This window comes from Equus przewalskii, chromosome 6 (genome assembly GCF_037783145.1).
Source record: "Equus przewalskii isolate Varuska chromosome 6, EquPr2, whole genome shotgun sequence".
NCBI classification, from domain to species: domain Eukaryota; kingdom Metazoa; phylum Chordata; class Mammalia; order Perissodactyla; family Equidae; genus Equus; species Equus przewalskii.
The window spans coordinates 66,876,542-66,903,647 of NC_091836.1; the positions used below are offsets into that span (position 1 = coordinate 66,876,542).

Consider the following 27,106-nt stretch of genomic DNA (forward strand, 5'->3'; position numbering starts at 1 on the left):
GCTTGCTGTGACAACCCTGAAGTTGGAGGCTGGGGAGACCATTCCACTATTCCAAGCCTGGAGCCTCAGAAATGGCGAGGGGTGAGAGAGGGAGGGAGTCACGTGACAAACTCGGCCCTGCCGCCTCAGGCCTCCGAAAGCTTGCCCTAGAACGTCCAGTCTCTATGGTGGCTGGCGCTCAAATTCCGGTGCAGACTAGGTTGCCCTTCCGGGGTAGTTGCCACCGCTTCCGGGGCGGGACGCCGGGATTTGAGGTGGCTGTTCCTCGGCTCGGTCCTGGCCTGTGTCTCCGCGCTCCTTGCTGCCATGAGCTTCCTCAAGAGTTTCCCGCCGCCGGGGTCGGCTGACGGGCTCCGGCAGCAGCAGTCGGATACCGAGGCTGTGCTGAACGGGAAGGGCCTCGGCACCGGCACCCTTTACATCGCCGAGAGGTAGGGTGCCTGTCCTCGAGCGCCTGCCTCCGCGCCGCCCTCCTCCTGCTGGCGCGGGCCTTGCGGAGGAGCAGGGGCGAGACCGCGACCTCGCGGCTGCTGGGAGGGGGAGCGCGTGCTCGGTGTCGCCTCGGGGGTGCCTCTGCTCGATTGTTCTAGTGTCCTCTTCTCTGGAGCCTGCCTTTCTCTCTTCAGACGGAGTTCCCCTCACTGATTATGCTTTTTACCCGCCCGTTCACCGGAGAACTCGTGCGTGCGTTACTCTTTACTCAAGGGTTTGTTTTAAGGTTTTGAATTTTCAGACCGTGAGTTAGTCATCGATGTGTCTATCTTTCCCGATGAACAGATGCGGGAGGTGTTGCCCTGGGCATGATATACGGGCTTAGAGCAGATTGTGGAGGATTTTGAAAGTTTGATTAAGGAGTATGGATTTTCTTCTGTAGGTGTGGGTGGGGAGAGGAACACCCTCAAACCCCACGCTCGCTGGGGTTATATCCAGAAGAAGCTGACCTTTATTTCCCATTTCTGACTTTCATTTCCATTCCTAGAAGAAATTGCCCTTTTATTTGGCCACCTGGAGCACTTTGTACTTTCACAGTCAGATCGACATGGTTTAAATATTGCGGTTGTAGAACTGAGGTCTCTGTTTCCTTGACATAAAGTTCCATTCATCATCAAGCCAACAGCGGCATGTTGAATCCTTCCTGTCCTTCCTATCTCTCTAACTTCACCTTCTGCTCCATCACTTTTGTCTACAGAGAAAGTTCTGTTTTTAAGAGCCTGTGTGATTACATTGGACACACACAGGTTATCCAAGATAATCCCCCTTTTATTGTCAGTTTATTAGTAACCTTAATTACATCCACAAAGCCCCTTTTGCCATGTAACATAACGCATTCACAGGCTTGACACCAGGGGATGAAGGTCATAGGGGCCAAAATTCTGCCTACCACAGAGAGCACAAAAAAAAGTAAAGAACCCATGGTTTAGAGAGAAATCTAGACACTGAGCAAACCTTAGTCTTTTGGTCAATCATTGAGATAGCAGATAGGAAATATGGATGGGAGGAAAAGCAAGTTTGGGGTGAGGTGCAGAAAATGAGTTTGGTCTGGACATGTGGATTAGTTGGACATAGGAGTATGTCTCTTGGGAGAGTGGTATTAAAGATGGAGATTTGGAAATCATTAATGTAAGTGTTAGCATACTCCTGGGAATAGATCAGCTACCCCAGAAGAGAAGAGGGCCAAGGATGGAACCTTGGGGGGACATCCACATTAAGAGGTAGGTTATGGAAGAAGAAACTTGAGTAGAGAAAAGGAGGAGGAGGAGGAGCAGTTCAAATAAGGTAAAATCCAAAAAGCATCTGTTGGATATTGACAAGAAGATCTTTACTGATCTTGGGAGAGCAGTTTCTTTTAAGTGGTGGAGATTGGAGCACGGATATATTTCTAGCCACCACACAATCCCACAGTCCCTTGTTTCTCCATGACTTCTCTCTCTCTTGGCTTTTCTTTCTGTAATATAACTCCTTTTTGGGAAAGGTCCTATGCTTGTTTTTTAATTTTTAAAAATTTCAAACTTAGAGAAAAGTTGCAAGTGTTGTTAAGTAATACCTGTGGACCCCTCGCAAAGATTCATCAGCTGTTAACATTTTGCCACATTTATTTCTCTCTTTTTTTCTGAGCTATTTGAGAGTTGCAGACATGTTGTTACTTCACCTGTAAATACTTCAGCAAAAATCTCCTAAGAAGAAAGACATTCTCCTTACAACCACAATACACTTAGCACACTGAGTAGAAACTTTTTTTTTTAAGATTTAATTTTTTTCCCTTTTCTCCCCAAAGCCCCCCAGTACATAGTTGTATATTCTTCGTTGTGGGTCCTTCTAGTTGTGGCATGTGGGACGCTGCCTCAGCATGGTTTGATGAGCAGTGCTGTGTCTGCGCCCAGGATTCAAACCAACAAAACACTGGGCCGCCTACAGTGGAGCGTGAACTTAACCACTCAACCATGGGGCCAGCCCTAGAGACTCTTTTAAATTCTTATCTGTTTAAAAAAGAAAATTTATTTCAACTTTTCACTAACAAATATCTTATGTTTCTTCTTTAAGCAAATATTTTTGTAACATATACCTAGAAAAAAGAACATCAATTATATATGTATAGTTTAAAGAATTATAATTAAACCAACACCTGTATATCCACCATCCAGGTTAAGAATAGAATATTACCAGTACATTGGACACCTCTTTACTCATCGTCACCTCCTTGGTCTCTTTCCCCTTTTTGTTCTTTCCCACTGAGCGTTTTCAAGACTTGATAGAATCAAGTTCTCAACAAACTGGGAAGGCTTCCTAGAGGATGTGACAAATGAGGATTAATTGTTACCCAGGTGAATGAGGCAGGGCTAAGGGGAAATGTTCTTTCTAATCAGAAGAAACAGGATGCTCAGAGGCAAGGGTGAGAAGCAATATTGTGTGTGCCAGGAGATACATATGTCCAGTTATGCACCTCATAACGTTTCAGTCAACGATGGACCCCGTGTACAATGATGGTCCCGTAGTTTAGTACCATATAGTCTGGGTGTGTAGTAGGCTGTACCATCTAGGTTTGTAAGTATACTCTATGATGTTTGCACAAAAAAATAGCCTAACGATACATTTCTCAGAACGTATCCCCATCATTAAGCGGCGCATGACTGTATATGTGTTTGTACACACACACAGTCTAGCAGTTCTGCCTCTGAGGGAATGAGGGAGACAGTGGAAAAATAATAAAGCTGGAGAAGGAGAGAACCGTGTTCATGACCTTGGCTTATAGCCCGAAGGCTTTGGGGAAACTGCTTTAGGATTTTAGGCAAAGAGGGACAGGGTCTGATTTGGTTTTAGGGTAGATGGTTTCTCAGATGTGTATTGAGAAATTTAGAATTCTCAGGCCTATTTTCAAAGCTTAGTTTTCATAGGAAGTTGCCTTTTTATCCAGATAAGGAAGGAAACAGAGGCACGAATCATTCAAAATAGATCATTTGAGAGAGGTAAAATGAAAAAGGTAATTTAAACTTACAAGTAACACTTTTTTATATCTTATTGTAAAATTAATTTTAAACCAAATATTTAAACCAACTCAAATTGAAGACCTCTCTTATCTTCCTGTCCTGTTTTTCACCCCATGCCAGGAATAAAGGACACTGATCATACTTGTGCAGAAGTATTGGAAATTAGCAGAACATTCCTCTGCATGTCTCCTGGCTTTCTAAATCTTGTTTTTTCCTTTTGTGACTCATGGTTTCTTTGGGACTAGGTTTAGTTAGATATTTTGGTTTTGGAGGGCTTTTCTTCTAGAAAGTAGGTAAAGAATAAATAAAAATCAGAACTTAATGATCAGAGTAAATGTTGGTTCTAAGTGGAATTTGCTTCTGCTCTGTCGACTGTATAATCCGTGTCCATCTATAAGATTATGAGAACTCCCTAGGAGAAGCTTTGCAGAGGCAGTGTTTGTGTTCTGCCAGCAGTAAGAAACTACAGAGTAATTATTAGGTGCTTTTTAAAGTAAAGGCCGTAATTTCATTGGCACTGAGTCTTATGTTGATATTTTAGTTTTTCCGTTACCTAATTGAGTTATTAAAGAAAGTTTTATGGCTCTGGATATTTGAAATAATTTTGGACACCCAAATTTGGAATGCTCCTTTCTTTTTTTTTTTTTTATTGAGTTAATGATAGGTTACAATCTTGTGAAATTTCAGTTGTACATTAATGTTTGTCAGTCATGTTGTAGGTGCACCACTTCACCCTTTGTGCCCACCCCCCACCTCACCTTTCCCCTGGTATCCACTAAACTGTTCTTAGTCCATAATTTTAAATTCCTCATATGAGTGGAGTCATACACAGATTATCCTTCTCTCGCTGGCTTATTTCACTTAACATAATTCCCTCAAGGTCCATCCATGTTATTGCAAATGGAATGATTTTGTTCTGTTTTACAGCTGAGTAGTATTCCATTGTATATATGTACCACATCTTCTTTATCCATTCGTCTGTTGCTGGGCACTTAGGTTGCTTCCACATCTTGGCTATTGTAAATAATGCTGCAGTAAACATTGGGGTGCACAGGACTTTTGGGATTGCTGACTTCAAGCTTTTTGGATAAATACCCAGTAGTGGGATGGCTGGATCGTATGGTAGTTCTATTTTTAATTTTTTGAGGAATCTCCATACTGTTTTCCATAGTGGCTGCACCAGTTTGCATTCCCACCAGCAGTGTATGAGGGTTCCTTTTTCTCCGCAACCTTTCCAACATTTGTTACTATTAGTTTTAGATATTTTTGTCATTCTAATGGGTGTAAGATGATATCTTAGTGTAGTTTTGATTTGCATTTCCCTGATGATCAACGATGATGAGCATCTTTTCATGTGCCTATTGGCCATCAGTATATCTTCTTTGGAGAAATGTCTGTTCCTGTCTGCAGCCCATTTTTTGATTGGGTTGTTTGATGTTTTGTTGTTGAGTTGCGAGAGTTCTTTATATATTATGGATATTAAGCCTTTGTCAGATAAATGACTTGCAAATATTTTTTCCCAGTTAGTGGGTTGTTTTTTTGTTCAATCCTGTTTTCCTTTGCCTTGAAGAAGCTCTTTAGTCTGATGAAGTCCCATTTATTTATTCTTTCTATTGTTTCCCTTCTCTGAGAAGGCATGGTGTCTGAAAAGATCCTTTTAATACTGATGTCAAAGAGTGTACTGCCTACGTTTTCTTCCAGAAGCCTTATGGTTTCAGGTCTCACCTTTAGGTCTTTAATCCATTTTGAGTTTATTTTGGTGAATGGTGAAAAAGAATGGTCAATTTTCATTCTTTTACATGTGGATTTCCATTTTTACCAGCACCATTTGTTGAAAAGACTTTCTTTTCTCCATTGTATGCCCTCAGCTCCTTTGTCAAAGATTAGCTGTCCATAGATGTGTTGTTTTATTTCTGGGCTTTCAATTCTGTTCCATTGATCTGTGCACCTGTTTTTGTACCAGTACCATGCTGTTTTGATTAATGTAGCTTTGTAGTATGTTTTGAAGTCAGGGATTGTGATGCCTCCCGTTTTGTTCTTTTTTCTCAGGATTGCTTTAGAAATTCGGGGTCTTTTGTTGCCCCATATGAATTTCAGGATTCTTTGTTCTAATTCTGTAAAGAATGTCATTGGGATTCTGATTGGGATGGCATTAAACCTGTAGATTGCTGTAGGTAGAAGGGACATTTTAACTATGTTTATTCTTCCAATCCATGTACATGGAATGTCTTTCCATCTCCTTATGTCGTCATCCAATTCTCTCAGAAAGGCCTTGTAATTTTCATTATATAGGTCCTTCACTTCTTAGTTAAATTTACCCCAAGGTATTTTATTCTTCTTGTTGTGATTGTGAATGGTATTGTGTTCTTGAGTTCTTTTTCTGTTGGTTCATTACTGGAGTATAGAAATGCTACTGATTTGTGCAAATTGATTTTATACCCTGCAACTTTGCTGTAGTTGTTGATTACTTCTAACAGTTTTCCAATGGATTCTTTGGGGTTTTCTATATATAAGATCATGTCGTCTGCAAACAGCGAGAGTTTCACTTCTTCCCTCCCTATTTGGATTCCTTTTATTCCTTTATCTTGCGTGATTGCTCTGGCCAGGACCTCCAGTACTATGTTAAATAAGAGTGGTGATAGAGGGCATCCTTGTCTCGTTCCTGTTTTCAGGGGGACGGCGTTCAGTTTTTGCCCATTGAGTATGCTGTTGGCTGTGGGTTTGTCATATATGGCCTTTATTATGTTTCCTTCTATGCCCATTTTGTTCAGAGTTTTTATCATAAATGGCTGTTGGATCTTGTCAAATGCCTTCTCTGCATCTATTGAGATGATCATGTGGTTTTTATTCCTCAGTTTGTTGATGTGGTGTATCACGTTGATTGATTTGCGGATGTTGAACCATGCCTGTGTCGCTGGTATGAATCCCACCTGATCATGATGTATGATCCTTTTGATGAATTGCGGAATTCTGGTTGCAGAAATTTTGTTTAGAATTTTTGCATCTATGTTCATCAGTGATATTGGCCTGTAGTTCTCTTTTTTTGTGGTGTCCTTGTCAGGTTTTGGTATCAGCGTGATGTTGGCCTCATAGAATGTGTTAGCGAGTGTTCCATCTTCCCTAATTTTTTGGAATAGCTTGAAAAGGATAGGTATTAAATCCTCTCTGAAAGTTTGGTAGAATTCCCCAGGAGAGCCATCTGGTCCTGGGGTTTTATTCTTTGGGATGTTTTTGATTGCTATTTCAATCTCTTTCCTTGTGATTGGTCTGTTCAAATTGTCTGCCTCTTCTTGAGTGAGCTTTGGGAGATTGTAGGAGTCCAAGAATTTATCCATTTCCTCTAGGTTATCCATTCTGTTGGCATATGGTTTTTTGTAGTATTCTCTTATAATCTGTTGTATTTCTGCAGAGTCTGTTGTTATTTCTCCTCGCTCATTTCTGATTTTGTTTATTTGAGCTTTATCCCTTTTTTTCTTTGTAAGTCTGGCTAGCGGTTTGTCAATTTTATTTATCTTCTCAAAAAACCAGCTCTTTGTCTCATTGATCCTTTCTACTGCCTTTTTCGTTTCAATAGTATTTATTTCTGCTCTGATTTTTATTATTTCTCTCCTTCTGCTGACTTTGGGCTTCATTTGTTCTTTTTTCTCTAGTCCAGTTAGGTGTGCTTTAAGGTTGCTTATTTGGGATTTTTCTTGTTTGTTAAGATGTGCCTGTATTGCGATGAATTTTCCTCTTAATACAGCTTTTCCTGTATCCCATATGAGTTGGTATGGCATGCTATCATTTTCATTTGTGTCCAGGTATTTTATTTCTTCTTTAATTTCTTCAATGATCCTTTGCTCGTTCAGTAGTGTGTTGTTTAGTCTCCACATCTTTGTGCCTTTCTCAGCTTTTTTCTTGTAATTAATTTCTAGCCTTATAGCACTATGATCGGAGAAGATGCTTGTTATTATTTCAATTTTTTTAAATTTGTAGAGGCTTGCCTTGTTTCCCAACATATGGTCTGTCCTTGAGAATGTTCCATGTGCACTTGAGAAGAATGTGTATTCAGCTCTTTCAGGGTGAAGTGATCTATATATGTCGATTAAGTCCAATTGTTTTAGTTTTTCATTCAGCTCCACTATTTCCTTGTTGATTTTCTGTCTGGATGATCTGTCCATTGATGTGAGTGGGGTGTTGAGGTCCCCTACTATTATTGTGTTGTTTTTAACATCTTCCTTTAGGTCTGTTAATAGTTGCTTTATGAATCTTGGTGCTCCTGTGTTGGGTGCATAGATATTTATAAGCGTTATTTCTTCTTGATGAAGTGTCCCTTTGATCATTATATATTGTCCCTCTGTGTCTCTCTTTACCTGTCTTATTTTGAAATCCACTTGGTCTGATATAAGAATTGCAACACCTGCCTTTTTTTCCTTGCTATTTGCTTGAAGTATTGTCCTCCACCCCTTCACCCTGAGTCTGTGTTTGTCCTTGGGGCTGAGGTGTGTTTCCTGGAGGCAACAAATTGTTGGATCTTGTTCTTTAATCCATTTTGCCACTCTGTGTCTCTTTATTGGAGAGTTCAATCCGTTCACATTGAGAGTGATTATTGATGCATGTGGACTTAATGCTGTTAATCTGTCGCTCATTATCTTGTTTTCCTGCGTTTCTTTTCCTGTGTGCTTTAGCCTACCCATTTAATACTGCAATTTCTTATGCTGGGTTTCTTAGATTTTTCCTTATTTATGGTTTGTGACTCTGTTCTGTACTTTATTTTAGTGTCTACCTTGAAGTTTGTATTTAGAATCTCGTGTATAATATAGTCTATTCTCCGGTGGTCTCTTACTTACTTGACCAATACTGATTTAGACCCTTTGCTCTTCCCCTCCTAAATAATTATTTTCATTTTTTATTCCAATTCGTCGTATTAATTTGTAGTTAGAGTGATAAGATCGTCCTTGTTTTGGTAGTTTCCTTACCTTTACCCTAATGCTATAATTGAATATTTGCTATCCTGTTCTGGTTCTATCCATCGGTCTCCCTAGTCTGTGGATTGTGACCCCTTTCTCCCTTTTTTCTTTTTTCAGGTATTAGAGCCTTCTTGAGGATTTCTTGTAATGGAGGGCTTTTAGTTACAAATTCCCTTAACTTTTGTTTGTCTGGAAAAGATTTAATTTCTCCCTCATATCTGAAGGAAATTCTTGCTGGATAGAGTATTCTTGGCTGAAGATTTTTATCCCTTAAAGCTTTGAATATGTCACTCCATTCTCTCCTAGCTTGTAGGGTTTCTGTAGAGAAATCCGCTGACAGTCTGATAGGGGCTCCTTTATAGGTTATTCTCTTTTTTTTTCTTACTTCCCTGAGTATTTTTTCCTTATCTTTCCTTTTTGCCAATTTTACTACTATGTGCCATGGGGTAGCTCTTTTTACATTGACAAATCTAGGAGATCTAAAACCCTCCTCTACACACATTTCTCCGTCGATCCCTAGATTTAGGAAGTTCTTTTCAATAATTTTGTTAAGCACACTTTCTGCTCCATTTTCCTTTTCCATATTCTCGGGAATTCCTATGATCGTTATGTTCTTACTCCTCATTGAATCCATTATCTCTCAGAGATTTTCCTCATTTTTTTTGATCCTTAGTTCTCTTTCTTCCTCTGTCTGGAGCCATTCAGCCTGTCTATCTTCAATTATGTTAATTTGCTCTTCTGTGGTGTCTACACACGGGCATTCAGGGAATCTGTATTCTGTTTTATCTGGTCCATTGTGTTTTTCATCTCAAGTAATTCTGTTTGATTCTTCTTTATGATTTCAAACTCTTTTGTGAAGTAACTCCAGAACTCGGCTTGTTTATCTTTCTCTCTACCTCATTGAGTTTTTTGATTATAGCTGCTCTGAACTCATTATCACTTAGTTTACCTAATTCCAAGTCCTCATGACTTAATTTTATGTTTTTATTGTTTTCCTTCTGGTCTGGGGCTTTTATAAATTGCTGGATGGTAGAGGAGCGGTTTTTTTGCATGGTGGTAGAATTCGGTTGCAGTGACAGCCTGTCGCCACTAGATGGAGGTCAAGAGCCGCGTGTTATGAGCTCCCTGCCTTCGGGCAAGATGGCTGCGCCCACTGGCTTTGTGGTGGGGTGGGGTGGGGCTGTTACTCACATGTGCCGGTCTGGGTTCAGATCAGTTCTGTTCTCTGGTCTCCCGAGGCCCTTGGTTTATGGGGTCCCCGTGGATGGAAGCTTTCCCCCCCGTCAGTGGGTTTCCACTGGACCAGTGGCAGGAGTCCTGGATGATCCCCCGGTCGTGCAGCCCCTCCCCTGCTCATTCCCGACCGGTGCAGCAGCGATCACAGACTCTAGGGGAGGGAGCAATGTTCTCTCCTACCGTTCCAGCGCCTCCGAGGCTGTAAGTAGGGTTTATGATCGCCGCCTTCTTGGTATTGTAGGTCTCTAACGAGCTGGCATTATGTTTATTCTCTGAAATTCAGTTCTTCCAGTCTTTTGTTGTATTTTGGAGGGGAGAGAATCCCGGGTCAGCTCACCCCGCCATTTTGCTCCACCCCTTCTCCCCTCCTGAAATGCTCCTTTCTTAATTGTGATAATGCCAGGGGAGTTTTAAGTTGAGAAAAGGGAGTTTATCTGCTTAAAATAATATAGTTTTAGTAAGGGACTGGCAGTACTTCTCTGATACATGAGCACTTTCATCTTCACATTAGGTGGAAAGAGGTGTCCCAGAAAGGTACATACTGCACACAATCTAATTAGAATAATGATATCCATTTCTTTGGAATCAGTGGGGTGAGTCATTCTGGAAAATCATTTCTAGAGCTTTACCACTTTAGGCTCCTTAAGATTTATCCTTTTAAGCCTCCCAGGTTTTCTTTTTCTTTTTTTAATAAGCATGTTGGATGGAAATCTTTCCAAATGGCAGTGCCTTTTTTCTTGCTATTGCTTTTTTAAGTGTACAGATTGTTGCATTTTAGGATATTTACAGAGTTGAACAATTATCACCACAACCCAATTCTGCTTCTGCTTTTGCTACCTGAGCATCATGTGTTAGACACTCGCATTGTGCTGTTAGACATTGATTTTCTTTAGGGGGACTGAGCCGTAAAGTTCAGCATCCTCTAACATTGAATATGAATGATCTCAGACTGCTGCACTGTCATTATTCCTGCCCAAGGGAGTCCCGAGTTCTCCTATGGTATTTGCTTTTCCTTGGTTAGAAATTAGACAGCCAGGGGCCGGCCCCGTGGCCGAGTGGTTAATGTCACCGCTTCAGCAGCCCAGGTTTTCACCAGTTCCAATCCTGGGTGCGGATATGGCACCGCTCATCAGGCCATGGTGAGGCGGCATCCCACATGCCACAACTAGAAGGACCCACAACTAAAAATATACAACTATATACTGCGGGCATCTGGGGAGGAAAAAAAGCAGAAAAAAAAAAGATTGGCAACAGTTGTTAGCTCAGGTGCCAATCTTTAAACAAAAAAGAAATTAGACAGCCAGCCTTGTTAAAATTGTTTAGAAAATAGAATGATACAGGGGTTTTATTGCGTTTAACTTCTTTTTTTAACAACAGCTTTATTGAGATAATTCACGTAGCATGCCCATGTAAAGTCTATAGTTCAGTGGTTTTGAGTCTGTTTACAGAGTTGTGCAACCATCATCACAGTCAATATTAGAATATTTTCATTGCCCCCAAAGGACACCGTCACCCATTAGCAGTCATTCTCTATTTCCTTCTAAGCAACCACTATGTTGCATTAACTTTTATTTCATTAACCTTGTTTTGTGATTTCTTAAGGTTTTTGTGTGTGTGTGAGGAAGATGGGCCCTGAGCTAACATCCGTTGCCAATCTTCCCCTTTTTATTTGAGGAAGATTGTCCCTGAACTAACACTTGTGCCAGTCTTCCTCTCTTTTGTACGTGGGACATTGCCACAGCATGGCTTGATGAGCAGCGTATAGGTCTGCAAGATGTGAACCTGTGAGCCCCGGGCTGCTGGAGCAGAGCACAAGCACGTAACCACTAGGCCACTGGGCCAGCCCCCTTGAGGATTTTTTTGCTTTTTTTTTCTGCTGAGTGGTGCAGTTCCAGATGAGTGAAGTATTACCAAAAAATTAATCACCCCTTACTCAAAACTCAACATACTTATTTTGGTAGTATATTTCCTTTGTTATGCCAATAAAATATTTTCCTTTGACCACTTTTGGGGGAAAACTAGACCTTACTTATCTGTGGCTTTCTCTTTTTTGTGTGTGTGAGGAAGATTCGCCCTGAACTAGCATCTGTTGCCAATCTTCCTCTTTTTTTTTTTTTTTTTGGCTTGAGGAAGATTAACCCTGAGCTAACATCTGTGCCAGTCTTCCTCTCCTTTGTATGTGGGATACCTCCACAGCATGGCTGATGAGTGGAGTAGCTCTGCACCCAGGATCCGAACTCGGGATCCTAACCTGTGAAGCCTTGGCCACCGAAAGGGAGCACATGGAACTTTAACCACTTGGCTGTGGGGCTGTCCCCTGTGGCTTTCTCTTAAAGCTGCAGAATAGGGCTGGCCCTGTGGCACAGTGATTAAGTGCTCACCTTCCGCTTCTTGGTGGCCCGGGGTTCGCCAGTTCAGATCCCGGGTGCGGACATGGCACTGCTTGGCAAAAAGCCATGCTGTGGTAGGCATCCCACATATAAAGTAGAGGAAGATGGGCACAGATGTTTCCTCAGCAAAAAGAGGAGGATTGGCAGTAGTTAGCTCAGGGCTAATCTTCCTCAAAAGAAAAAAAAAGCTGCAGAATGAATGACAGGCTTCATAAAGTCTGTCTTTCAATGTGATATTTTCTAACTTGTAGTATGATTATAGCCCTTTCATGTGTATGTCATTTAATGTAGGATTAGTAGAGACATTAGTGATTCCTAGGTATTTATTGCATACTTAACATACTGAGCACTTTGCTAATGGTTTTGAAGAATATTGTTAAATAAAGGAATATGACAGATTCTTTTATCATGTAGCTCACTTTCTGTCAGAGTACATAGAAGATTCATTACCCCAGAGTTAAGTGTTAAATGTTGTATTACTGAGCATAAGTGCCATGTAGAAAAAGAAGAGATCATTATGGACTACAATAATTGGAGGGAGGGCTCAGAGAGGAGCTGGAACTTAACCAGATGAAGATGATTTGCAAAAGCAAAGAAAGTACATGAAGACATTCCAAATAAGAAAAAGCATAAAAGGCATAGAAACACACATGTAGGGGCCAGCCTGGTGGCTTGGTGGTTAAGTTCCTGCCCTCTGCTTCAGCAGCCTGGGGTTCACCAGCTCAGATCTTGGGCGTGGACCTACACACTGCTCATCAAGCCATGGTAGCTTCCCACATAGAAGAACTAGAAGGACATACAGCTAGGGTATACAACTACGTACTGGGGCTTTGGGGAGAAGAAAAAAAAAGAAATACACGTGTGACTTAAGAAAAATTGCATTTCAAATCTTTTTGGATTTTTAGCTAGAAGAGACCATAACAGAATTGGTTTTAAAGAAATTCAGTTCCTGCTGCTAAATTTTCTTACTTTAGGGATGTTTCTAAACAGTGAGCTTGAATTTATTCACATGCATCAAAGTGTCCAAGCTGAACCTTTATGAACTTTAGGATATTACATTAGGATTCAATTTCTTCAAATAATCTACTTGAAATGTGTTTTTCAGCCGCCTGTCTTGGTTAGATGGCTCTGGATTAGGATTCTCACTGGAATACCCCACCATTAGTTTGCATGCAGTGTCCAGGGACCTAAATGCCTATCCACGAGAGCATTTGTATGTTATGGTGAATGCCCAATTTGAAGGTATGTATGGTGTAATTTAATCTTGAGCTTCCTTTGGTAGCATATTATATTTTAAAAAGCAGTCTGTGATCATAATCAATGTAATTTTCAAGCCATTGACCTATTTTGGATAATAGTTTATTAAAGAAAATTTCAGCACAGTAAAACAGTTTGGATACTGCCTTTTATTTTCTATGTATTTGCACTTAGAATTATTCAGTTATTGTGGATACATTTCTGATTTTTCCTATTAACTGTTTATTCTCTTGGTAAAGGCATTTGTATTTGGCACCCATAGAGGCTTGGATCAGTATACTTGAAGCTTCCTAGAGTTTAGGGTAGAACCTTTTTTATTTTGTCACAGAAGTGGTTCTCAGTAGGGGGGTGACATTTCCCTTCCCCCACATTTGGCAATGAGATTTTGGTTGTCATGACTCAGGTTGGGGAGGAATGCTACTGGCATCTAGTAGTTAGAGGCAAGGTATGCTAGTAGACATCCTACAACGCATAAGACAGTCTCCCCACCAAAGAATTACCCCATCCAAATGTCAGTAGTGCCAAGTTTGAGAAACCCTGGGTTACAAGATTTCCAAGTTTTGCTGTCAGAGATGACTACAAAGGTTCATAAAAATCTAGTGAAGTGGATGAAAGAAAAAGTAGGAAGGACAAAAAAAATCCATTTTTTTAGACCGTCATCAGTGGGTTGTAAGAATTCTGAATGAGAAACAAGTTAGGCACAAAATAAAAACTTGATTTTTGTAAAACTAACTAAATAAGAAGTTTATATACTATGTTGTGTTAACTTAACATGTTTGTCTTTTGTAGAAATGCAGAACTTTGAGGTAGAAAGCACATTTGTCAGACTTTTAGTAAACTTGCTTTTAAGATAATAGGTTGCTTTTCTTTGACATAGTGTATAAGAGACAATCCCATGAGTTTTCCTGTTGAGCTATTGCTCCTTTAGTTTATTTTAATATGGTTTCAGATATAAGATGACCATTTATATTCAGTGTGGCACAGTGAGAAACCCTGCCTCATTTAGTGGTAATGGCTGATTCAACTACGGTCATGCATCGCTTAATGACAGGGATGCTTTTCTGAGAAATGCATTGTTAAGTAATTTCATTGTTGTGCGAACATCATGGAGTGTACTTAGGCAAACTTAGTGTAGCCCCACTACACACCTAGGCTGTATGGTACTAATCTTATGGGACCTCTGTCATAGATGCAGTCCATTGTTGACCGAAATGTCATTAAATGGTGCATGACTGTATCTGAAAATATTTTTGTTATAAGATTGCAAACTCTTGCCATTGGTAAGGGTCCAGAGGTAGATAACAATCTAGTAAAGTTTGAAAGAGAGGGTAAGGAAGAGTAAAAACTGTTGACCCCGTAGTAGGACTTTCAGATGAGGAGGTATTGGGCACTAAAGTTCACTTTCCATCTAAGTACGTACAAGTATGATTTTATAACCAAGAGTATTACATATGTCATGTTTTGGTTAAAGCACTCATTCATTCATAGAAATGTAGAAATAGACTGCGAAGTACCCTTGTCCGTCAATTCCAAGTGCTGGTGTGAAATGCCCAAAAATAGTGTAGAACATTGGCATTGGGCAAGGTGCATATCAAAAAGTAAGGTTAGAGAGGTAGGGTTTGAATAAAGCTAGTTGAAGAGAAAAGCACACTGAATAAAAAGACTCTGTCATTAACTTGCTAGGCATGTGATTTTCTTCTCTCTGAGCCTCAATTTTATCCAGAAAAATTAGGTGATTATAGTAGTCTCTAGTTCTTATACCTGGCTGCACATGAGAAACACCTGGGAAACTTATTACAAATGTAAATCCTGGGAATTCCAAACCAAGGAAAAGGATTCAGTAGGTTTGGTGTAGATATTTTAAAGGTTTGCTGTGTATGATTATTTTCTTGAAATTGATGGGATTTTGGTTAATCCTTTCTTATTAAAATGAGTAGGACTTTTCTTACTAGAAGGTAGAATCCTCCTGGGGCATGTTTATTTCAATAGCTCTCCAGTTCTGTTTATCTGAAACTCCACTCTTCTCCTAAGTTACACATGCTTGGACCCTATTTTCCTAGCCTTTGTTTCTCTCATCCTGATTCTCCAAGCTCCAGATTTTTTTTCTCTTGGCTTATCTACATAAACCTCTTTAAAATAGGCCATCAGGTTATTGTTAAGGACGTTAGATTATTTTTTAAATGACTAAAAAATTATCCCCATTGTTGAAAATTTAGCAAAATTTAAAGAGACTGAAAATGTGACAGCCACTACTGTGATCTAGCACGAGATGATGAGTGTTGGTCATGGTTGTATTTTTTTCTTAATTATAAAAATACTATATTAATTTGTTGCCTTAAGGTGGATTCTTTAGGATATAAAAGAAATTGTTAATAGTGGTTACTTCTAGGGTGAGGAACTAGAATGGTAGGGACCTATGTTTTCCTTTGAATCCATCTAGACTCTTTCAATTATTTTTATACCACTGTGTATTTTATAATTTAAAAAGTGATGTTGATTCAGTTATAGAATAATAATTTCAGTATATCATTTTTTAAAAATTGCATTGAAAAAGTTTGATAGTACCATAATATATTCAACTATTTAGAATTATTTAGATTTCTCCAGTATTTTTGTATTAGTTTACTTGTTTACAGAGGACATGTATATTATATTTAACAATATAATAACATTAGAAACAGAACAGGAAAAGTCCTATGAAATCTGTTATTTAAAACTGTTAATAGTGGCCATTTTAAAGTTTTTCTTTCTTTTTTTTTTTTTTTTGCTTATCTGTATTTTTTCACTCTACAGTGAGTTTGTATGATTTATAAAATAAAAAATTTTTAAAAAATTTAGTGGATACCCCCTATAATTGATTCCTGTGAGTAGAATTACTGCATTAAAGGTAATAAACATTTTTAAAGCTCTTAATGTATATTGTCGGATTGCTTTCCTGAAAGTTTTTATCAATTTATACTTTCAATAGTAATGTATAAGAAAACCTTTCCAGCTTATCTTCATCTGTGTGGAGAATTAACACTTTTTTAAAATGTTAACTTTAATACGCTAAACAAAATTTAATTTATATTTTTAAGATTATTAGTTTTGAAGTTTTGGGGTCTAAATATTTCTGTTGACCCTAGGGTTTTTTTTCCATTATGAATTAATTCAAACATTGAAAAGTGCAGAGAGCAATAAAAATTTTTCATTATTCAATATCCAGCATAAATTTTAACCTTTTTTCATAGTTACTCAGGTATTTTAAAGAAAGAAAACTATATGAATATTGTTGAAATCCTTTTCATATCCCTCCCCATTTCATTCTATACTCTGTTTCTAGAATTAAACATTATCTTAAAGATGATGTGTGTCATTCCTGTCTATGCTTTTAGATTTCACTGACTATGCATATACCCACAAGCAGTATAATGGTTTGGTTTTGTTTTTAAAATTTTAATGTAAGTGGTGTTATATATATTCTGCAACTAGCTTTTTCACTCAGTTATATTTTTAAGTCTATCCATTTTGGTACATATAAATCACATTTGTTCATTTTTCACTGCCGTCTGTCTATAAAGTGTAATGTGACCAGGTTACAATACATCTATTTACTTTTTTAGTCAACATTTAGTTTTTATATTTTCACTAGTACCTGTGGTACTTTAGTAAACATTTATGTACAAGCCCCTTGTCTACATAGTATGTACTTAGATGAGGAAATGCTTGCTGGGTAGGAGGATGTACACATCTCCAGAGTGGTTGTAGCAATTTCCACTTCCACAAGTGGCACGTGCTAGTCCTCTTTATTGAGCGTTTGTATTTTTTCTTGCTTACAGATTTTTTAAATTTATCTGTTGGCTCGGTTAACTTTTGTGGGCCTTAGTTTTCTCATCTGCACATTGTTGGTGATGAAGCACATCAGTGGTTACAAGCTGCTGCTGAACCCTTAGTACAAGGTGAAAGGTCAAAGAAGCAGTGGACAGTGGAACTCTACTTGTTAGACGCCTGACTGTTGAAGTTTCCTCATCCCCTCCATGACCCCGAGGGGGCTTAGAATCCCTGGGCTCAGTGAAGTACAGTTTGACTAGACCAGAGGGACTATCCACGGTCTTTTTTTAGCTCTAAAATGACTATGTTCTTATAATTTGAAGTAAAAGTTGAATTGCAGTATTTAGGTATATCAATAAGCATCCTTCAAGAAATTCTTTTAGGCATTGTTTTTATCAAAACAAATAAACAACATCATTAAAAAGTTATGTTTATTCCCTTTCTAGAAGAATCAAAAGAATCTGTTGCTGATGAAGAAGAGGACGACAGTGATGATGATGTTGAACCTATTGCCGAATTTAGATTTGTGCCTAATGATAAATCAGCATGTGAGTATTGTATAGAATTGATTCTTTTCCCTTTATGTACCAAGCATTGTTCCTGTCGACACACGCACACCCCTTTACCCTCATTGCCTGCCTTCTATTGCCTTTTCTTTGTTTTAGCATCTGTAATATTGAGGACCAGATACCTATTAATATCAAAGATGGTGACTGTAGTGGGAGTATAGTAGACACCATGTTACTTGGTATGTTTTATCAATGGAGGAATATGGTTATTTTTATTAACTTGATGCTGTTCACTGTGAATCCCACTGGCTGGAGGGCAGAGAAGTCATTGGCAGTTCCAAAGTGAAAGATGCCAGGATAGCTGGAAAGAGGCTTATCAGCTGAAGGCCTTCACCCTGATATAGCAGTCTCACCAGGACTCTGACTCTTTCTCAGAAAATCCAACCGGGCATGAAGAGATCTCAATGGTAGCTTGAAATGACCTCTTACTATTTTGTGACTTGTCCATTGCCATCAAGCACTTTTCAAGACTGATTCTCCTTGGAATTTAGCAGGTTTTGTTAATGTCATGACCCTAGTACACCCCTTGTCTACCCATTAAAGTTATTTGCGCTGATGGTTATTTCATTACATTTTCGTTGTGCATTGGCCAGAAAAAAGTATAAATTACAATTTAATTTTCTTCTTCAGTGGAGGCAATGTTCACTGCAATGTGTGAATGCCAGGCTTTACATCCAGATCCTGAAGATGAAGATTCAGATGATTACGATGGAGAAGAATATGATGTGGAAGCACATGGTTAGTGAAATGGATTTTTTTAAGTGTTTCTGTGTGTTTCATTTTAAGCATTTATTTGTACTAAGGGTGTGGGATTATAGTTGTTTATATCTCTACTAAATACCCATATAGTATGATTATTAATAAAAGTGAATGGCACAATTTATGTCTAAGTCAAATTGGAAAAAATTTTGGGCTTTCCAAACTTGAGGGTAAAAAATAGAGATTATTGGGGGGTAGAAAATGGATAGAGATAAATGGAAGGAAAGAAATTGGTAGATAGGAAAATAGGCAGTCAGGAGAGTCTTTTTAAGTTGATGCAGCTACTCACAGAGAACAAGCCTTCTCCCTCCACCACTTTAAACCTGTATCACCTGCATCTTTATTTAACACAGTCCTTCAAACAGCTCATTGCCAAAGTCATTTCTTTTTCCCAGAACTATACTTCATTTATCCAAGAGTATTTCCCCTGGCCTCCCCAGACCAGAATGCAGTCTCTAGCCTGGTAGAGTCTTGTAACTTGAGATGCCTGCTGTTCTCTTTTCTTTTTCCCACTGGTCTCATGTATACCAGTCTGGCTATCCAGAGCCCTTTCCTCTGTATGTACCCACTTCCTGGCTTTAGGAAAACTTATTTCTGGGTTTCTCCTTTATATATCTAAATACGTTCTCATCTTTGCTGAGATTTTTGGGAGATTCTTATTTTTGTATCCTTTTTGTATTTTCCAGAATTTCTGATTTTTTAAAAGGAGCATGTATTTTAATCAGGAGAAAATTTTCAGTACAAATTAATATCAAATTAATTTGCGCTCACCTGTGAAATTCCCAGCTTGGCACAATATAAGACTCCCTGACCTTAGGAACACCCTCCTTTCCTTCTCGTCCCGGACATTTGATTCTTTGGGAGTTGCTGTTTACTGTCTCATTATCTCTTGGAATCCCTTTTCATCCTATAGGATAGGGACTTTTTTTTTTTATTTCTGTCTTCAACAGATGGCCTATATGTGTGTGTTAAATGAATGTTGAAAAGTGTTTCCTGGAAGCCTATTTTTACTGTACCTTTTCTTCAGTAAATGCATAATTGATGATCCATTTTTTTCTAATTGTTTTATAATAGCTTAAAAACTTTTTATTTGTTTAGAACAAGGGCAGGGAGACATCCCTACATTTTATACCTATGAAGAAGGATTATCTCACTTAACAGCAGAAGGCCAAGCCACATTGGAGAGATTAGAAGGAATGCTTTCTCAGTCTGTGAGCAGCCAATATAACATGGCTGGAGTCCGGACAGAAGATTCAATAAGAGATTATGAAGGTGAGTATCCTGTCTCTTCAGTGTGAACAGTCAGATGATCACTTGGGCAATAAGGGAAGTTATGGAGAGAACTTACATAGGTTCTTTTGGAAACTCTTAAAACAGAGAAATCTCAGAATTAACTTTTTATAGTTCAGGAAGCAAATGTGGAATTACATGGAATAGAAATTCTCAAGTAAATTTTTTTTTCTTTTTTTACTTTTTTTCCTAACTACAAAAATAGTCTGTGTTCATAGTCAGAATTGTTTTAAATGGGCACAAAGAAGAAATGAAAAATCAAGTATAATTCTAATTGAGAGACATCTATTAATTTTCTATTGCACGTCTTTCCAGTCTTTTTGTTTGTATGCTTGTGTGTGTATATATGAGTGTGCACACATTGATGCTGCCATTTTTATTTTTAAAATGGATTCCTACATGATTATATGTAAAACTAGGATAGTCAGTTGATTTAAAGGGTTAGGCAGCATTTAAGAAATTTGGGTTCTTTTTCTTGTGACAAACGTTTGGACCTTAAACAAATGGCTTAAAATGTTTCTGTTTCAGTTGTCTCATATTTGTAGGCTTCTTTGTAAATATTTTCCCTGTTAGGCTGGTTCCCTTTTCTAAGTATCCTCTTTCAGTTAGAATCCAGGAAGTATTTTTTTTTTTTTTGAGGAAGATTAGCCCTGAGCTAACATCTGCCACCAATCCTCCGCTTTTTGTTGAGGTTAGCCCTGAGCTAACATCTCTGCCCATCTTCCTCTACTTCATATGTAGGACAGCTGCCACAGCATGGCTTGACGAGTTGTGCGTAGGTCCACAGTGGGGATCTGAACGGGCAAACCCCAAACCGCCAAAGCAGAACATGTGAACTTAACCGCCACACCACCGGGCCAGCCCCCCAAAGTGTTCTTTTGACTCAGCCTTTATCATTTATTCCTCATCCAGTCCAATGCTGAATTCTGTACATTTTCCCTTTAGATGACTTTCAGATCTGCTTGCTATTACTACTGCTATCCTCCAAACCTAGGCCCTTTTCTTCTCACACTGGATTTACAGTAGTAAATTTTTTGCCTCAGTCATCCCTTCCTCCAGCTCACTGTGCCATATTAATCTTCGGAGAACACTCTCTGTCGCCCCTTTTTAATGATGTTCCCTTAGTGGTTGCCTGATACTCACCATATAAGGTTCAAATTCTTCATCAGATTCTAAAGAGACAACACTGTCTTTGTCTCCTATGTCTCCAATCTCGTTCCTGCTACCCTCAATAAAACATTTAGAGGGTGCTCTTATGTGCCAGACCCTAATTTTAAGCACATCACACATATTTACTCATTTAATCCTTTCAAGACCCCTCTGTGGTAGATGCTGTTATGATCCCCATTTTACAGATGGAGAAACTGAGGCACAGAGAGGTCACAACTTGCTTGAGGTCAAATAACTAATAAGTGGTAAGGGGATTAAATGAGCTAATATGCAAAAATGATATACCAGGCACTCTTATAAGCACTTGTTGCATCTTGTGTGTATTTAATGTATATTGTTATTTTATATTGCTAGAGTCTTAACACTTCTAGTTTTTAGTGATAGAAAATATTCTTAAAGAGGGTTGCCATAGTTCTTTTTTTATTGGTACATTTAAGTTTTTCTCATAGTGTTGTGATCAGTATCTCTATGCACATATCATATTGACCTGGGGGTCCTGAAGTTCTGGGATATTTTAATTTGGAAAAGTGTAGGCTTTGGGTCACACTGTTCATCCTTATGTCTCCTCTCCATTTTAAGCCCTATCTCGTGAGCCTCTAACATAGGCTTTAGGATGGCTTTAACATGGCCCAGATGATTTCTCATGCCCTACCAAACTCTTAGCTGAAAGAATTCAAGATGCTACCTTTTTTTATTACAGTGATTGACTAGAGAGTGCCTTTGGACATTGAAAAGCCTTTCATCACTGAAGAGTTTTTGCTTTTGTTTTTATTGTAGAATTTTTTATTTAATGCCTGTATAGCAAACGATTTTAAGGTCACAAACACTTTTTGCTAAAGTGAGAGTTTTGGACTTTTATTCCTAAGCCCCATATTAAATTTGAGAGTTGCCTGTATATTAAATTTCTTCAGCTTATACCATGCCCCGTCCTTTAAAATTCTGAGTACCCATGTCACTCTTTTTGCCATTTATTTACTTAGACTTGTTTCTTTTTTCCTTTTTAAAATTCATTTTTTAAATTTTTAAAATAAAAATTCTATATATGTAAGGTGTGCAACATGTTTTGTTATACATAGTGAAATGATTACTGCAGTCAAGGTAATTAACATATCCATCTCCTCACATAGTTACTTTTTTTGTGTATGTATGATGAGAACACCTGAGATCTGCCATCTTACTAAATTTCAGTCTTTTTGCCGTTTAAACATATGCTATCTACTAGTGGCATTTCAGTGCTTCATGTGCTTATTTATGTAAGAGATATTTATTGAGTTGCTGTGCCAGGTACAGAGAATACAGCGGTACTCGAGAGATGAGGTTACTGTCTTCACATCAATGGCATGCTAGTGGAGTGAAAAATAAATTAACTAATTAGGCAGTTACAGTATATTGTCATACAGCATTGAGATATGGGGAAGCTTGAAAATCTGTGGAGTCAGAGCTGGGCCCTTCAACCAGCCTGGGTAGTTAGAGATTCAAGCTTCATGGAGTAAATGACATCTAAGCCAAGATCTGAAAGATGAATAAAAGTGACCCAAGTGAAGGGGGATTACATACAGGTTGGGGAGAGAGGCAGGTGAGGGAATAGCCTTGTGCAAAGGTTCATGAGCCCATTCAGTTTTGGAGAACTGAAAATAGTTCATTATGTCTGGAACTCTGAGTGTGAAGGGCAATTATTATAGCAACAGATGAAAGTGGAGTAGTGAACTGGGCTGTATCTTAAAGGAACTTGAAAGCTGTGTTAAAGAATTTCAGCTTTACCTTTAGGTTAGTGGGAAGCCGCTGAAGAATTTTAGTTTGATTGGTGTTTCAGAAGATACACTGGCTATGATACGGAAAGTTAATTGCAGAGGGAAATACTGGAGAAAAGAAGAGAAACCTTCTTAAGTAACTTCTGTTTTAAATTAGATGAGAGATAGTGGCCTAAATTAAGTAGTGGCAGTAAATGTCAAAAGACAACAGATTTTAGAGAGAGAAGCAACAGAAGTTAGAAAGATGGTATGGGTTTCTGGATTGAACAGGTAAGAGGTGTCCTTTAGCAAGACTGAAAAGAGAAGCATTTTCTATGTGGGAAGATGATGAGTTAATTTTAGATACGTGTTTATGTTTGCATGCCCTGCTGGGTGTCCAGGTCGTGGGGTGCCAAGGGGCTGCAGGCAGAAGCCAGTTTGTGGTGGGCTGAAGAGTCAAGGGGTGCATAGCAGGCGAGGAAATGGAGAAAGCAGCTGTCGACAACTCTTTACAGGGGGCTTTTTTTTTTTTCTTATCCCCCCAGCCTTTTTAATGAAGTGAGAAAAACAGGGCAATAAGCAAGAACTTTGCTCATTTTGTCTTTTCTCTTGAATTATGGTGTAAGCTTTGTAAGGATAGGACTTCATATCTTTTTTTAAAAAGTCACACAGTGAATACCAAGCAGTTTATGAAGAGCGAACAGTTGAGGCTTACTGCATTTGAAAGTTCCTACCTAGTGTTCTTTTAGTGTTGAGGCTGAGAATTTACAAAGTACGTGTTAAATGTATAGACTATTTTTAACTTGACCTAGATCCACATGAGGCGTTTTTCTTTCTCAGTTTGTTCCTCGATACTTTAATTTTCATAAGAGAAAGAAATAGCAACTTTTACTGATGGGGCACTGGCTTCCTTCTGGGCGAAGTGTAAGTTGAATCTTTACCTATGTGAAGCACTCAGTAGACTATCGCTTGGCGGTTAATTTTTTCTTCAGATGGGATGGAGGTAGATACTATACCAACAGTTGCTGGGCAGTTTGAAGATGCAGATGTTGACCACTGAAAATGATTTATGCTGCTTTGGGGTGAGTAGTTTATTTTCTCCTTTGTCACTGAACATGAAAATCATGTGAAATAATTTTTATTTTCATAATTCAAGAGAACTCTATGTAATTAGCATTTTGGGAAAATGTTAATTATCCATTTCTGAAATTATTGAAAATTATGTTTTTTCCCCTAAGAAATCAATGTTTACAAACAGGGTGATGATCAGGTCAACGTTTACTGAGCACTTACCACATGCCAAGCACTGGTGTAAGTGTTGAGGATACATGGAAGAATAAGACGCATTGATCTTCAATGAACTCAGGAGAAGGACGTGAGCCCTTTGTTCAGAAACAGAGATCTCTCTGCTCGGCTCAGTTGGGAGCAGCAGAGCCTGATATCATGTCTTGGTCTGCTCTTGAGTTACCTTTTCCCACTTTGTGATGGTTGAAACCTTAACATGTTCATCAAAAAACACAAAGCAGAGATTTGCTGCAACTCACTGCTGTTCAATTTCTGGAGGAAGTAGTAGTAATTCAAAACTGAGTTTAAGCCTTTAATCATAATCTTGTGTCAGTTTCCTTCCTTCTGAAAATAATGGAGGACCAAGGTGCTGGGCATCTTAGCGTTCAAGGCTGATTTGCCAAACTGTAGTAAGCCCATGTTCAGTTGTCCAAAAGCTCTCATTTCCCAAGTTGCTTTATGGGCTGTTTTTCTTGGCTGACATAGGAGCTCACTGCCCATTTTCTCTTCTCTGACACATTCACATCAGCTTTGCCTGAAGTTTGTCCCTCGCTATTTATTCACTACATGTTTCTCTGAGAAGAAAATTGTCCTCTGCCAGCTTGAGTATCTCATGTAGTTAGTTCACATACAGAACTAGGACTAGGAATCCTAGTCGCCTGCCCTTTATAAGCTGCAAGATTTTCACATTGTTAAATTATTGTCTTTCTTTCCCCTCTACAGTGTCCTCCTACCTCTGACCTTATAGCATTTTCTTGAATACTAGCTGTCTTCCAATCTTGGAGATGCTACTTATATCTAGACCCTTTATTTTATTAAGGCATATAGTGATAGCATGGCAAGATTTATATATATTGGCTTGACTCTTCTACATTGTCAGTCATCTAGTTAGGTGGTGAGATCCTCCCTTATTCCTCCCATTGACTTTCCAAATTATTGCCATTGTGAATATAACACTGCTTCTTATCCAAACCATGAATTCTGATAATGGAGCTCTGCTTTCCTCTCAGATGCTATCAGTAGAACTATCAGAAAATAATCTCTTAAAGTTCTTTGCTTTATCTCTCTCTCCTTAAATACTTAATTTTTATTTCCACATTTACTTCTGTCCTTGGTAGCTGTACAGTCTAAAATCAGCAATGTCTCCTCTGGGGTTAGCTAAAATTATGTGTTCATATTGCTAGAGTTCTGTTAACTTGAATTTTCAGATATCACAGTTTCAGATGTCAGTACTTCAGTATTCTCTTTCATGGGAAGTCTTTTGGTACCAGCTTAAGTCTTATTCCCTTATTTCTCACCTTCTTATTTCCCACGTTCCTAATACTTAACTTTTATTGAAACTGGAAAACAGAATTTTTTTGATCTGGCTTTCACATACGTCTTAAAAAACAGACTATTCAGAGAACACCAGCCACTCTATTAATAAGGATTATGAAAAACTCATTTGGTCTGTCATTACTGGTTACACAAATGGGATGTTTCTGCAGTTTCCTGGCGAGAATTCTTAGGATTCTTTGTAATGTAATTCTGTGGTGAAATAACTATACAATAGCCACAAACTTTGTAATGAGCTGATGATTTGTTTTCTATTCATTTTATGCTACAGCTCAAGTGGAGAAATATTTTATTCATAAAGTTTATACAAGTTCTTCATCTGGATAATTGACCTAAATTCCAAACAATGTCTGTAAATTTTTAATCATTTAAAATTGTATTTGCCCTTAAGGGATGAATAAGGAATAATTAGAGCGTTTATGCAACCATTAAAAATTTCAAGATAATGGCACTGGGACCTCTCAGTGCATGAGATTGGATGAAGGGAAAGGCACATGAATGGGAGAATCACAACTCGGCCACTTTTGGTTCTGTGCCTTTGGACAAGGCATAACAACTTCTAATCCTCAGTTTTCTCATCTGAAAAATGGGGATGATGATAACTACCTGGCAGGATTGTTGCAAAGGCTGAGATGTAATATATTTAAGTCCCCTGGCACTCTTGACCAGGCACTCAATACATAATAGCTATTATTATAAACACTGTAAACCTTTTGTTTTTCAGATTCTGCTCATAACTGTAGGAGAGAACTTGGTGCCTCTTCCACTGTGGAGTGAGTGTTGATGAAAGTCTTTTCTTTCTCCAAAACTCACCTGAACCAGTTCTTTCTTGAGACAGACTATACTGAGACAACAAGCTGTCACCAGCAGAAGAAACTATGACCTTTATTAACAAAGGTGAATTAACTTAACCAAGAGGGTATTTGTAGTTTATCATTTACCCCAGAACTTTCTGTGTCTAGGTACCCCCTCAGTAGGCCTTTACTTCCTGCCTTCACTGTATGCATCTTCTGTAACCTAGCAGGCCTATGTGGTGAAAATGCATAGGTACTTGGAGGTGTAGGCAGACTGGATGGGAAAGAGAGAGGCTGATCCAAGATGTACCCCTTTAGGGCCTATGGATACCCTTATCTCTTAAAAAGAAGGGCAGAGATCTCAGAGAAGTCCTGGCCTCCACTCATTCTCCACAGGGGTGAGGGTCTTTTTACTAATTTGGGACCCAGATGAATTCATTCAGGCATCTCGAGGGAGCCTCTTTGGAAACTTCCCAGCCGCACATTCTACCACTCACAAGTGTTCCTGACTAGCTTTTGTTGCTTTACCATGTTTTGCCAGTCTGTTCTGTTGTAACCTCTTAGGTTATGTCCTTTAATTTCCAACCTCCTAGGTCACTTTCTGTAACAGAACAAGTGAAATTGGGATGAAGTCTTCAGAGTACTTCAGATGATAATTGTTTTGTCTTTGTAATAGCTTAACAAATAAATCTAGGTTTTCTATATTATTGTGCTCTCATTCTTGACTAAAACCATTACCGAGAAATGTTTTTTAAAAAATTAATGCTGGCAAAAAATGAGAATCTTGTCATCTTATTTTTGTTTGACTTTTGTTGAGATCATGAACATGAAATGAGTCAGAAAATGTATAGTTAGAGCTTCGGGCATATATTTAGTAGGGCAAAGATTTAACACATTTCAAGGGATTTCTGCTTCTTCCACTTGGAACCGGAGTAATTTCTTATATTTATTAACTCTCAATTTTTAGTTTTCACAGACACCTGGGTATTTATAAGGCTGGTTTGTAATTACAGATTTATACTTGGACTTTTGATAATATTATATGACC

The 27,106-nt window shown here is 38.6% G+C and overlaps 1 protein-coding gene across 2 annotated transcripts; it reads left to right on the forward strand.

The window, feature by feature from the left end:
• On the forward strand, positions 1 to 26,762 carry CLNS1A (chloride nucleotide-sensitive channel 1A). 2 transcript variants are annotated; one of them, XM_008524527.2, is made up of 7 exons: positions 1 to 431; positions 13,166 to 13,302; positions 17,574 to 17,675; positions 18,327 to 18,434; positions 19,554 to 19,727; positions 23,638 to 23,727; positions 25,989 to 26,762. In XM_008524527.2, the coding sequence occupies exons 1-6, from the start codon at positions 307 to 309 to the stop codon at positions 23,703 to 23,705; spliced, it is 714 nt and encodes a 237-aa protein (XP_008522749.1). In that variant the 5' UTR covers positions 1 to 306; the 3' UTR covers positions 23,706 to 23,727; positions 25,989 to 26,762. The 2 variants fall into 2 exon arrangements, with proteins under 2 accessions (XP_008522749.1, XP_008522748.1); XM_008524526.2 differs by lacking the exon at positions 23,638 to 23,727 and having other exon boundaries at positions 216 to 431.
• Positions 26,763 to 27,106: the final 344 nt, after the last annotated feature.

Coding starts and splice junctions, on each gene's coding strand:
- CLNS1A (XM_008524527.2), top strand. CDS start 307: ATGAGCTTCCTCAAGAGTTTCCCGCCGCCGGGGTCGGCTGACGGGCTC. Junction 432..13,165: donor ACCCTTTACATCGCCGAGAG/GTAGGGTGCCTG, acceptor TGTGTTTTTCAG/CCGCCTGTCTTGGTTAGATG. Junction 17,676..18,326: donor GCCTAATGATAAATCAGCAT/GTGAGTATTGTA, acceptor TTTCTTCTTCAG/TGGAGGCAATGTTCACTGCA.